General features: G+C 39.7%; 1 protein-coding gene across 1 annotated transcript in view; it reads right to left on the bottom strand.

Annotated features, from left to right (window-relative positions):
- Positions 1 to 14916, bottom strand: part of SLX9 (SLX9 ribosome biogenesis factor) — a 290807-nt gene that overhangs the window by 98257 nt on the left and 177634 nt on the right. Inside the window, exon 3 of the mRNA XM_073633478.1 lies at positions 14808 to 14870. Within this exon, the coding sequence (XP_073489579.1) occupies positions 14808 to 14870 (63 nt within the window). The remainder of the gene's footprint in view (positions 1 to 14807; positions 14871 to 14916) is intronic.

Here is a 14916-nt window from a genome sequence, read left to right as displayed (position 1 = left end):
ATCCACACCAGGCTGTGTTTTGGTAAAACATGTGGCACAACATGCTTTATTGTGGGTTGTGGTATGCTATGTTACCACAACCCAATAAATTTAAATCAGTGGGTCCCCAACTTTAGAAAAAATGCTTCTGCTGTATGGCATTGTACTGGGTTGTTGCATTACTATTCTTTGTGGTAATGTGAAGATGTGAAAAAATGCATGTAATAAAAAATAAATAAAAAAAATCAGTAAGTCTGGAAATACAAGCACTGGCAGCTGCAAGAAAACTTGACTTTCCTTGCAAATATCAAGTTTTGACTTACCCCTTCTAGCACACTTTAGACCAGGGGTCTCCAAACTTTCTAAGCAAAGGGCCAGTTTACTGGAAGCAGAAACATGCCCCAACATCAGTGGCCCATCATTGGTTTTAATGGGAAGAATAGTGCCTCATAGATGGTGTCATTTTGTGGACTAGTGCCCCAAGGACCAGATAAAGGCAAGCAAAGGGCCAAATTTGGCCCCTGGGCCACAGTTTGGAGACCACTGCTTTAGACCTACAGGTCTAAAGCAGTGGATCTAAAGCCTTAAGGTTTTTTACCTTAATGCATTCTATGCATTAATTAAGGTGAAAAACCTTCTGTGCTGCATCTCCCCCTCCCCCCTCCTCCTTTTCTTACCTGAGCCGATCCAGTGATGTGCAAAAGTGCAGGGGCTCCTGCCGCCGTCTCACTCCTCATTGGGCAGATTGATAGCAGCGGGAGCTGTCAATCAAATGCTGTGACACGGGAGTGGGGGGCAGGGCCAAGTCCCCCTGTCTGTGTCAATGGACACAGCAGCGGGGCTCAGGAGCAAGCACGCATGTGTGCCCCCATGGAAAGTAGCTTTCCATGGGGGTACCCACCAAAGAGGAGGGGCCTGGAGCGCCGGTGGGGGAACGGTTGTTAGCTTTTTTGTTTCAATCAAATTGTATTGAAGTTTTTATATAAATTTATACAAAGAGAGATACTGTCCACATACCACAAACAACCAGAAACCCATATTACAAAAATGTACATAACATAAAACATGTTACACATAGACATATATAGACACCCTACAAAAACCCTTAGGCTGGGTTTACACTATTGCGAATTGGATGCGGGATCTTATATAGTATAAGGAAAAATAAAATAATAAAATGGGTTACTTAGGGTTATTCTTGCTAGGGGTCCAGCAATCTATCAGATCTTCTTCAACCCAACAAGGTTGTAGTCTTCGGTTTACTACTCCCTTCAACTCCCACAAGGGTGTAGGACACAGCACACAAAACATGACCAAACAAAAACAGTGAGAAGAAAAAAGAAAAAAAAAAAAAAAAAAAAAGGTGGAAATAATGCAGCCAGGAGAAGGCACTTGGACAGACATCACCTCGCTCACCCCGACCAGGTTCAAATCTTATGGCCGACCCGTATATATATTTTGCATTTCAGAGGATTCCTTGAGTAACTCCCAAGGGCGCCAGATTTGGCAGCATTGTTCATATGTGTCCAATTTACGTGACAGAAGTGTCTCCATCATCTCTATATGGTCCATCACTGTAACCCACTCACTCAAAGGTGGAGCCTGTGCCGATCACCAATGGTGTGGTATAACTGCTCTTGCTGCCGTCAGCCAATGCCTAAGAAGGCCTTTTTAAATGCTTTTAAAGAGCCGGGTAAGATAGAGTAATTTGTGGTGAATTGGGGACAGTCATCCCAGTTGCACGAGTATGGAGCTGGAGAATTGCACCCCAGAAATCATAGACAGATGGACATTCCCATTAGATATGCAATAGCGAACCCTTAGCGGAATGACAACGCCAACATAAATCTGAAACATTTGGATATATCTGCTGAAACATCGGACATCTACAGTCAGGTCCATAAATATTGGGACATCGACACAATTCTAATCTTTTTGGCTCTATACACCACCATAATGGATTTAAAATAAAACAAAAGGATGTGCTTTAACTGCAGACTTTCAGCTTTAATTTGAGGGTATTTACATCCAAATCAGGTGAACGGTGTAGGAATTATAACAGTTTGTATACGTGCCTCCCACTTTTTAAGGGACCAAAAGTAATGGGACAGATTAACAATCATCCATCAAACTTTCACTTTTTAATACTTTGTTGCAAATCCTTTGCAGTCAATTACAGCCTGAAGTCTGGAACGCATAGACATCATCAGACGCTGGGTTTCATCCCTGGTGATGCTCTGCCAGGCCTCTACTGCAACTATCTTCAGTTCCTGCATGTTCTTGGGGCATTTTCCCTTCAGTTTTGTCTTCAGCAAGTGAAATGCATGCTCAATCAGATTCAGGTCAGGTGATTGACTTGGCCATTGCATAACATGTTACGCCACTGCATAACATTCCACTTCTTTCCTTTAAAAAAACTCCTTGGTTGCTTTTGCTATACCTGACTGAAAATAATCGAGATGTAAGTGAGGGTAAAACGCTTTCCCCCATTCTTCTGGTCTAATTTGAACATTCAAATCTTGAGTCCACGTATTTGTAAATTCCGGGAGGTGCGGATGGAGTTTCAAAATAAGAGTCCTATATACTGCAGAAAGAATATGATCTGGTATAGTATCCTGTCAAAGAAGAGACTCAAAGGTATCCGGTTCTCTAGTAAATACATCCCTTGAAGAAAATGATGATAAAAAAAAACGATAGTTGCCGATATTCCAGCCAATGTGTAATTGATTGCTGCTGTATAGGAATCAGACTTGACAATAGTGGGTGAGTTCCCTGGCAAAGACTTTGAGATATTTGGTGGATTGTCTCCTCACTCCATGACAGGAAACGACTCCGTACCACTGCAGGAGGAATCCGCAGGTTGCCAAATAAGGGATTGGTCCCATTTTGGGAGAAAGTCCCAATTGGATTTGCATATTATCCCAAACACACACGAAATGTGCTGTAAGGAAGGATAAGGAAGAAAGTGGGCCACAGACAGAAGTGTCTAACCAGGGAAGCGCCTGGAGATCGAAAGGGGCAATCGACTGCACTATATGAACCCATTGTTTAAGATGCCACCATTTGCTGTAGGAAGGAATAGCGTTCTCCTTTTTAATCTAGGATTATTGCATCCCCAAATAAACTTTGTAAAAGCAGATGGTGGAATAACAAAAAAAGAATGGGGGATCACAATGGGTATAGTTTGAAAGAGATAAAGGAAACGTAGCACTATGTCCATTTTTAAGATGTTGATCCTCCCAAACCTTGAGTGTAGGGCTCGATCGTACTTCTTGAGATCTTGTATTGTACGCTGCATAAGGGGGTCATATTTTTCCATATACAGATTGATGAGATCTGAGGGAATTCTAATACCCAGATATTTAAGCGTTTAGGAGCAAATTTTAAATGGGAAATTGTTCCCAAGAGCCTGAACTTGACGTGATAAAAGAAACACATTAAGAATTTCCGATTTGGATATATTTACTTTAAAATTACTCATGGCCCCAAAACGCTGAAATTCATACAAAATAGAGGGCATGGGCACATGCGAGTTGATGATAGATAAGCAGATCATCAGCAAATGCTGCCAACTTCACCTCCTGTCCATCTATTGGTATACCTGTGATAGAAGAATTTTGTCTAAGGGCTGTTGCCAAATGTTCCATTACTAAGACGAACAGGAGGGAAGACAGTGGGCATCCCCGTGAAGTACCATTTTACATAGAAAAACTTGAAGACAAAGATTGATTAATCCGTATTTTGGAACTTGGTTTGGTATAAAGTGCCATCATTTTTTGTAACATACCTGGCCCCAGTCCTATTTGCGCCAAAGTTTGTTCCAAAAAAGGCCAGCCAACAGGATCAAAAGCCTTCTCTGCATCAGAGAGAAGGCAAGCTGGTATTTTTGCTGATTGGGCATAATCAAATGAGAAATAAGGATTTAAGCCTGTTATCACAAGCTTCTCTCCCCTGAACAAACCCAACTTGGTCTGAATGTACCAGACTTGGAATAAGGGGTTAAAGACGTGAGACAATTAATTCGGAATACATTTTTACATCTACCCCAATCAAAGATATAGGACGGTAGCTAGAACAAAGCCTTAAATCTTTATCAGGTTTAGGAAGTAGTGTTATATGTGCCTCAAGTGTCTGAGCTGGGAACCCAGTGGTAGCAGATAAACTATTGAACACCCGGAGAAAGAACAGTGTTATATGCTTCTTATAAGTCTTACAGAATTTCTATGAGAATCCATCAGGGCCAGGACTTTTATCCGGTGAATTAGTAATCACTTCCAATAGTTCCTCCAGTAAGAATGGAGAATCCAAAGAATTCCCACTAGCCTTGTCTAGTTTTGGAATGGCAGTTTCATGTACATACTCCTGTATTCGACGGCTAAGAGAGTCTATATCGGAAGATGATGGAGGAGCAAGATTGTGAAAAGCTGTAAAATAATCGCAAAAGGCCTGTTAGAGGGAATGTGGGTCTGAAATGATTTCCCCTGATGGCAACGTAATACTTGGCGCAAAGGTCTGGGAGGAACGACTGTGCAATGCTCGAGCAAGTGGTATCCCAGACTTTTTCCATACCTTTACTTTCCTAGAGCATATCTATGTTGACCACAGCTACGTGCAACCTCTAAAGTCTGCAGTAATGATGAATAATAAGTATAATTGCGATTTTTAGGATTTAACGTACGCCAAAGATCAAGCAAGCGATGTTCAAACAACTATTTTCTAAGAACCCTCAAATGGCTGTAGGAAATATTGGATCACTGAGAAGTGTTATCTAGCTGGGGTTCTAACACCAAATTGAAATCCCCTCCTACAAGGATAGTCCCTTCTGCAAATTCTGTCAAGAAAGTAAGGATACCGTTGCCATTATTTGCTCATGATTTGGAATATAGTGATTGGCAATTGTAAAAACTTTATTCCACGGCTGAAATTTAAGAAAAAGGTACGGTCCATTGGGATCGACCACATGTTTCAAAGGCAATACTGGCAGATGCTTATGAATAGCGAAGGAGACTTCCCTAGTCTTGGAGGAAGACAAGGTACTATGGAACCATCTGGAATAATATCTACGGAAGCATGTTGGAATACACATTGCCTCTTAAAAAAGTACATCTACCCTAGCTTTATGGAGAGCATATAAAATCTGGTCTCTTTTCGATTGATTGTTAATGCCATTAACATTGACTGAAGATGGTGAAGACAAGTCATTTCCTGGCTAAAAGGGGGGGGGGGGGAACAACACATAAAAGACCAAAGACCAAAAAAGGAGAGCGATAACTCTTTGAGCCCGGGACCACCCAGGAACCAAAATCTAGATTAAAAAAAAAAAAAAAAGTATTAAACTATATAGAGGGAGTAATGCACAAAAAAACAAAAGGCAATGGAATTAGCCAAAAACAAAAAGGGGGGGGGGGTAGATACGCACACAAGAGGGCCCCATTAAGAGACCCTAGGGAAAAGTCAACCTTTACCACAATCACCCATATATCTAAGAATATATCAAACAACTCGGTATCCCATAGAGCCTATATTTTCATATACAAGTCGCGAGAGTCTCCCGAAACAAGCGTATAATGCCCTGTACACATGGTCCAACATTGATTGGACATTCCGACAACAAAATCCATGGATTTTTTCCGACGGATATTGGCTCAAACTTGTCTTGCATACACACGGTCACACAAAGTTGTCGGAAAATACGATCGTCCTGAACGTGGTGACGTAAAACACGTACGTCGGGACTATAAACGTGGCAGTAGCCAATAGCTTTCGTCTCAATTTATTCTGAGCATGCGTGGCACTTTGTGTGTCGGATTTGTGTACACATGATCAGAATTTCCGACAACGAATTTTGTTGTCTGAAAATTTTATAGCAAGCTCTCAAACTTTGTGTGTCGGAAATTCCTACGGAAAATGTGTGATGGAGCCTACACACGGTCGGAATTTCCAACAACAAGGTCCTATCACACATTTTCCATCAGAAAATCCTATCGTGTGTACAGGGCATTAGACTAATGCCGCATACACACGATCGGAAATTCGGCCAGCAAAAGACTGATGAGAGCTTTTGGTTGGAAAATGCGACTGTGTGTATGTTCCATCAGACTTTTGCTGTCAAAATTCCCGCCAGCAAAAGATTGAGAGCAGGTTCTCAATTTTTTGGTCAGAAAAAGTTCCTATCCAAAAATCCGATCGCCTGTACAAATTCTGACGCGCAAAATTCCTACGCATGCTCGGAAACAATTCAATGCATGCTCAGAAGCACTGAACTTCATTTTCTTGGCTCGTCGTAGTGTTGTACGTCACCGCGTTCTTGATGGTCGAAAGTTCAGAGAACTTTAGTGTGACCGTCTGTATGCAAGGTAAGCTTGAGCGGAATTCCGTCAGAGAAACCATCCAAGTTTTTTCCAACGGAAAATCCGATCGTGTGTACGCGGCATAAGAGAACAAAACAAAAAAGAAAAAAAAGCTTTAAGTAGTCTTATTTTTGTCAGATGCATTTAAATAACCAAATCAATAGAAAAAGTTGCACTTCCTTGAAATACTATGGTAAAAATTATTGCACCATACATTCATAAATCTGTGAAGCTAGGTGGAAATTTACTGCTGTGTCGCACTTGCACACCGATTATGTTAAGGTAACGGATAGTTAATGGATAATATAAATACCTACATGAAGATAAATACAATAAGTCTAGATTTACTCTATACAAAGCATATTTGCATTCCCTTCTCTACTCCCATATTCTGAATGATGCAAGAGCTGTTTTTTGAACATAGAAAGGCGATATAGGCAGCTATGTAATCTACACTTAAAGATAGAACCATAGTACCGTAGTAGTAATTACAACTGCACTGGCTGAGTAATGATTTTCAATTTGTTACACCTCCCAACATGGTACAAAATACAGGTTCAAACGTCAACGTTCAGTTTCACCGTCCTCCAACCACGTGCACCTGTCAATTAATTATGCATAATAAAGCTAAACTCTAAGCAGATATATATGATAAAATGAATGCAGCTCTGTAACCATTAATACAGCACTGCATTTATTTTTAATTGCAATGTGTAAGTACCTGAATTTAACTTGATTCGCAGTCTCGATACAGCAGGGCTGAATTGTGAGCGAAAGAAGCAGCACAAGCAGTCAATCACTTCATGTGCAGAGAAGCACCATGCTGATAAGAAGAGAAAGCAAAGTGACCAGATACGAGCTCAGCACTGTACTGCTTCTTCTTTCACTGTCCAGTTACAGGCTGGGGTGAGGATAAGGATGACCGGGGGTCAGAAGAATTGGTATCAATGGTGTTGGCCATCGGTGTGAAGACATCTAGTGACAGAAGAAAAAAGCACTGTTGGGAAAAGCTCTATACTGCAGGTAAATATTGCAGCAAAAGCCAGTTTTATTGTTATTTTGTTATTTAAATTTTTCTTTCAAGTTCCAAAAATATATTTTTTCCTTTTTTTTTTAACATAAAATAGGTATTACAGTATACCAAAAAGATTCAGTAAAGTACAAAAGGATGTAAACATAATATAATCTAACAGCTAAGCCTGGTATATTGCTTCACGCTATATACTGTATCATAATGAACAATAAAAGAAACAAATGACAAAAGCATGAATGTATTCCGGGTTCTCTGTCGCATCTTTGAGCTCCATATGGAGAGAGAGAATGAGGGGAACCCCAACAGCAAACAGCGAATGTGAATGCCTGAGTGCTTTCACACTGGAAAAAAACGTTAGACCTTAGAAAAAGTCCTGCAAGCAGCATCTTTTGGGCAGTTTTGGAGCGACATCACAATCGTCTGACAGGCCAGAAACAACAAGTTGAAACAAATGTTCAATCAAAGTGTTTTGTGGTAATAGGAAGAATAATCTTTAAAGTAATAATTTTCCATTGTCAGAGCAGAATTCAGTCACTGGCATAACACACATTCTTGCACAGTCCATACTTGCATTACAATGAACAGTTAAGCTCTCCACTGACAGCACAATAACCAGCAAAGTGCACTGTAAAATCCTCATGTACATACACCACTTTCCCACCAATTACCAAAGGGGATGAATTATTGTCCTCCAGTGTCAACATCATGAATAATACACACTTATCCACGCCCGAAGCTGAGCTCATGGAACATTTATTAGGGAATTAATAACTCGAGGCGCACAAGATGATGGAGAGAAAAGAAAAAAAAAAAAAACTGAATAGGCCGATAAAGCAATAAAAACCGAGTGGCAGATGCCTAAATATTTAAATATTTTCTTGATTTGTTTTATTGCAAATTCAGGACTTGTATTACCCAAAAACGGAATAATTGAAAATATTCCAGATACAGCTAAGGCTGAAAAGCAATATAATGGTTGTGTCACACATACTTCATATGAAAGGCTAGCTATGAAATTGTCAGACTGTGTGCTGGAATGTCCTCTGTGCTGGTTCTTTTCTGGTGGAGTTTAACAAAGACAAATACATTTCGTAATACTTAACAACGCATTTCTAAATGGCCGCAGTGTACTTCGTAATCAAATAGTGCTGTTTTACCACTAGTTAGTTACTTTGCTACCCACACATCACTGCATTTATAAACAGACAGAAACTATCGTATTTATCGGCGTATAGCACGCATTTTTTTACCCTGGAAATAGAGGGTAAATCGTGTCTGTGTGTTATACGCCGATATCTATTCTTTTAACAGCAGGGGGCGGGGATCGGGCGTCCGCCCCAGGGTGCCACCTATTGGGAGGGTGTCAGGCCGGCCGCCCCGCCTCCCCTGGCCATGGAACAGCACTGCCAGTAAGCTCTGGAGGTCAGAGGAGATTCCTGCAGTGCCAGCTCTTTGTGGTGTACGGCCCTCCTGTGTAGCTCGATGCAGATCTAAGCCTCCGATTACCTTAATGCCGCTCGTTGTGGCTGCTCTCCTCCTCCCGCTCCGCCTCCTCCTCGTGTGTAGCTTTTGATTGGAGGAGGAGAGCGGTCACATGACCGTCAATGAAACAGAGGAGAGCAGTCACATGACCGGGTCCACAATAGAGAGCGGCGTTGATGGAAGTAATATTTTTTGATTTGCGATGGGTAGCACGGAAGGAGCGGTGTACGGGAAGGGGCTGTGAAGATTTCTCAAATTTGGAGTGTGCATGCAGTGCTGGGAGTGCAGGGGGGGGTGTCTTTAAAATGAAAGGGGGCTATGTGTTGTATAGGTGGCTATGTGTTGTACAGGGGGCTATTAATGTACAGGGGGCTATGTGTTGTACAGGGGGTCCGTGTAAAGTTTTTTTTCCTGAAACTTTCCTCTTAAATTGGGGTGCGTGTTATACGCCGATAAATACGGTAGCTGCTATGCTTGCCATGGATTGTGGAAATTTTCAGATGTCAAGGCCTTTATTTCATAAACGGCTGGTTCACACCACAAAAACACACTTCATATCCGTTCTGGATGCATTTCTGCATGCACGTTTTTAACACATTTTTTGACGCGTTCCGGTGCGCTTTTGGAATCATTCCAGATGCTTTGTTTTTGGGTTTTTTGACTGTAATGGAATCTGGTGCATTTTTCATGCGTTCCAGTGCATTTTGATGCGTTTTACCATGTTCCAGTTCACTCCAGTGCAGGAAAAATGCAGCATGTTCTACTTTTTTTCCTGGAATTGACGGCACTGGTGTGAACTATGCCATTGGAAACTATATAACCTACTTTTCCATGTGTTTTTGATGCATAAAAAAAACGCACTGGACTGAATGTCGTGTGAACTGGCCCTTAAAGTGCACCTAAAAAGACTTTTCAAGTGAACTTGCACTCAGGCCCCATTCACATCACACCTGAGCGATTTTCTGCTTGAAGCTTGTACAGTGGACATAAGTCTACACACCCCTGTTAAAATGTCAGGTAATGTAAAAAATGAGACAAAGATAAATACTTTCAGAACTTTTTCCACCTTTAACGTGATCTATAAACTGTACTACTCAGTTGAACAACAAACTGAAATCTTTTAGGTGGAGGGAAGTAAAAATAAACTAAAATATTAAGGTTAAAGGATGGATATATGCAGCGATAAAAGCATGAAATTATGAAGTACAAGTAAGAGTCCATTGTGTTGAAACAAAGTCCTTGTTCAGGGAAAAAGACTGGAACAACCCACGGTGTAAACAGACACAATAAGGTGAATATGAGATAAATATCCTCCACTGAACACCAACACACCGGGCCTCTTACCAAAGAGAATGGACCACTGAATTACAGATGGTCAGACAGGCATAATACATCCATAACACCACGGCACCACTTCACTTGGATAGTAGATGGCTGGATCTTGTAGTCTCAACACATGGTAAATCCAAAGGTACATGCATAGAATACAAGAAGGCAACTTCTCATGGTGTAGCATGTAAAAACAGGGTGTATTTATTTCATATAAAACAGCCAGAATACTCACATTTCATTAAATAAAAGCAGGCATGTCAGAAGTCACAGTCTGTCATAGGTATCAAACGTTTCCAACCACAAAGATGGTCGCGTACAGCGGCGTGACGTCAGAGCTCCTCTGTTTCGTCCAATAGGAACGTCGTCAGGGGCGCCCCTGACGATGTTCCTATTTTTTTTACATCACAGAAATCTGACATTTTAACAGGTATGTGTAGACTTTTTATATCCACTGTAGCACTAATAAGCTCAACAAACAAAATCCCATTCATTTCAATGGCCCCTGTTCCCCTGAGTGTTTTGTGGCCTGTAGCAAAGCGCTTGCCTCTCAAAAATTACATGAGCTTCTTTTAGGTAGGTTGGAGGAAAATAACCCCAATAGACTTCAATGGGAACGCCTGAAAAACGCTCAACATGAGCGTTTGACAAGCATTATATCACGTTTTCTGGCAAAACTAACTAGTGCTTTCAATTGGCTAAAATAAAAACACCTGAAGTTTGAATACAAATGGAAAATGCTTGTAAAACTCTAAAATAAAAAACGCCTGAAAATCGCTCTGCACAGGTGTGAACGGGGCTTATAATCTTCAAACAGTGGAGTAAAAGTCAGTTGTGAATGATATAGGATTTACACCAGACATCCACGGCAAGGACTGATAACAGTAAATAAAAAGCTGGAAAGCTTTCCCCAATGAACTACAAAAAATACAACAAATAACTGGAACTTGTAATGTTTGACCTGTTACTCAATGCGTTATGCTTCTAGAATTGAGGCAGATGTTTAAATAACAGTGATTAAAACACTACTATACTATACTACCACTATAACCAAGAAAATAAATTTAACAATTTTTCTTTTTTTTGTAAAAAGAAAAAAATTATAATGCACAGCACTACCTACATGGAACTGGCCCATTCTCCTGGTGCCTGCGTAGATTTTCTCTGAGTACTCTGGGTTTCCTCCCAAACTCCAAAGACAAGCTGGTAGGTTAATTGGCTCCTGTCTAAATTGGCCCTAGTATGTGTATGTATGAATGGAATGTGAGCTAGGGACCTTAGATTGTAACCTCCTTGAGGGCAGGGACTTATGTGAATGTACAATATATGTGTAAAGCGCTGCTTAAATGGTCAGTGCTACATAAATACTGGTAAGAAATAATAAGTAAATGCATGCAAAAATAGAAAAATACATAAAAACAGGTAACTTTTAAAACAATGTGGAGGCCTGTTCAGTAACCACAATAAGAAAACTATTGATTAAAATTTTTGGCTCACACAGAAACAGTAGGGTACAACTACAGTTACGTATACAATATGTTCACTATCTCAATTTCTTGACATACACATATATATACTTTAGTAGCATTTCCCTCACAAGGTCAAATAAAATAAACACAATGCATTTTTTTCTCTTAGGGTAGAACGGTTCTTGAACAGAGATGGTGAATAGGCTTATCTTAACTGGTTCAACTATTTCATACCTTTTTCCAGAAGTCCACCTGCACACTAGAATCTGCTGGTCACCAATAATTATTGTGAAGTGAACTTTTGCATTCTTAATTCTGATAGCAAAGTTTTCACTTCAAATTCACTCCTTGAGTCAAAAAATGAATATTGGAAGTCCCCATGCCATGTCAATATAAAGGTATTGATTTGTTCTTATTCTATATATTCTTAAATTAAGGCCTCACGCACAAGGACTTCTTAAAATACTCCTATCTACACTGGATCTTTCAGCCAGGAACTGGAAGAAAAATCCTATGTAATAAAATACTCTTTGGCACATACTTGTGTGTATAGGTGTATGGTGTTTAGAAGTGTGTGCATGTAAAAAAATTTTGGTAGAATATTCATACATTCAAGCAACTAAAATAAAATGTATTTGCATATGTTTTTACACACATTAACATGCACATGTGAGTAATTATGCTAGTAAACACCTCTCCAAACACAGATTTAGGGCATTGTTTTATATGGCCCTAAGCACTGCTCTAAAATAGGAGTCTATGCACCACAATGTGCATGGATACACTGGTTAAAAAAGAGCTGCATTCAGAAGCAAATAAAAAATTAAAAAAAAAGCTACTTAACCAATTCAATACCAGGCACTTTCACCCCCTTCCTGCCCAGGTCAATTTTCAGCTTTCGGTGCTGTCGCACTTTGAATAAACATTGAGCGGTCATGTAACACTGTACCCAAACTACGTTTTTTTTTTTTTTTTTTATAATTTTTCCCCCCAAATAACCCTTTTTTGGTAAGTAGATAGTCCGAGGTATTTAGTAAGAGGCATGGTGGGTTTTCTGTTGTCATTTTTTTGTCATTTTTTTTTGGAAAATTAATAAAAAAATTACATATTAATAATAATAATAATTACATATTAATCACCAGTGCAGTACAGCATCACCATATAACTGCTGTGGTGGTGATTGATTTTTTTTTTTTTGCCCATGTGCTTGAGGCCTAATACTTTATATATATATATATATATATATATATATATATATATATATATATATATATATATATATATATATATATATATATATATATACACACAGTTAGGCCCATAGATATTTGGACACAGGCACAATTTTCATACTTTTGCCTCTGTATGCCAACAGAATAAAATTAAAACAAAACAATCCTAATGAATTTCAAGTGCAGAATTTCAGCTTTGATTTAAGGGGTTGAACATAAATATCAAGTACAAATTCTAGGAACTGCGACCATTTTTATACACAGTCCCCCATTTTCAGGGGCTCAAATGTAATTGGACAAATGAATATAATCATAAATAAAATATTCTGGAACCCATGGACATTACCAAAGACTGTTTTCTCCTTTCTGATGCTTTGCCAGGCTCTAACTGCAGCTGTCTTTAGTTGTTCTTTGTTTGTGGGTCTTTCTGCCTTTAGTTTTGCCTTCAGCAAGTGCAATGCATGCTCAATTGGGTTGAGATCAGGTGATTGACTCGCCCATTGCAGAATATTCCACTTCTTTTCCTTCAAAAGATCCTGGGTTGCTTTTGCAGTGTGTTTTACATCATTGTCCATCTGTACCGTTAAGTGCCGTCCAATCAACTATGCTGCATTTGGCCGAATCTGGGCTGACAGTATATCTTTAAACAATGCAGAATTGCTCCGGCTGCTTCTGTCACATCAATAAAAAAAACAATGACCCAGTGCCACTGGAAGCCATGCATGCCCATGCCATCACACTGCCTCCACCATGTTTTACAGATGACCTTGTTTGCTTTGGATCATAAGCTTTTCCCAACCTTCTCCACAGTTTTTCTTCCCGTCATTCTTGTACAGAATAATCTTCGTTTCATCCATCCGAAGAATGCTTTTCCTGAACTGGTCTGGCTTTTTTTGGCAAAGTCTAATCTGGCTTTTCTATTCTTATATTCTTATACCCATTCAGGCTTATGAATGGTTTACACCCTGTGGTGAACCCTTTATTTGTTCTCGTGAAGTCTTCTCTTGATTGTAGACTTTGACAATGATACGACCTTCTCCTGGAGAGTGTCCTTCACTTGTCAGGATGTTGTGAATGGGTTTTTCTTTACCATAGAGAGGATTCTGCGATCATCCACGTTCTCTTTCATGGACGTCCAGGCCTTTTTATATTTTTCACCAGTGCATTCTTCTTTACTCAAAATGTACCAAACTGTTGATTTGGCCACTCCTAACGTTGCTGCTATCTCTCTGATGGATTTGTTTCTTTGAAGCCCTACAATGACCTGTTTCACTTGCATAGGCATCTCCTTTGAATGCATGATGTAGGTTCACAGCAATAGATTCCAAATGCAAATACCACACTTGGAATCATCTCCAGACCTTTTACCTGCTTAAAGCGGAAGTAAACCCATCAATTTGATAGTTTCAAAAACCAGTTAACACTCCTGGCATGCCAGAAATGCTAGCTGTCACATTGGTTGTGCTCTCAATTACACTGTCAAATCATCCAATGGCTGGGGTCATGACTGATCACATGTGCAGCATCATGGCAGTTGCAGATTAAACAGAGGACAAGATGTCAACTTTCATGGCTGAAAACGATAGCAGGGTTTACTTCCACTTTAATTGATGAAGAAAGAATGAAGGGGTAGCCCACACCTAGCCATAAAACAGCTTTTGATTAATTTGTCCAATTACCTTTGGTCCCTTGAAAAAAGGGGCATGGCTAATCTTAAGAGCTGTAATTCTTAAACCCTTCCTCCTATTTGGATGTACATACCCTCAAATTAAACCCGAGAGTGCACACTTTCAGCCCATATCAATTATATAACTATAACTTGAATATGTTTTGGTAAATACCTGATAAAAACTAAAATTGTACCTGTGTCCAAATCTATATGGACCTAAGTGTTTATATAGCTATAGAGAGAGAAAAAATGAAATATGCTCACTCTGCAACCATTGTTCCCGTCTTTGTTTGGCTTTTTCCTTCTTGGGCTGTTGAATTTTCTCCTCTGAAAAAAACAAATTTAAAACATAATTTTACACATAGGACAGAAA

Source organism: Aquarana catesbeiana, linkage group LG06, assembly GCF_042186555.1.
Source record: "Aquarana catesbeiana isolate 2022-GZ linkage group LG06, ASM4218655v1, whole genome shotgun sequence".
Classification (NCBI taxonomy): Eukaryota; Metazoa; Chordata; class Amphibia; order Anura; family Ranidae; genus Aquarana; species Aquarana catesbeiana.
The sequence above is the reverse complement of the archived record's forward strand: the minus strand, read 5'-3'. Positions and strand labels throughout refer to the sequence as shown.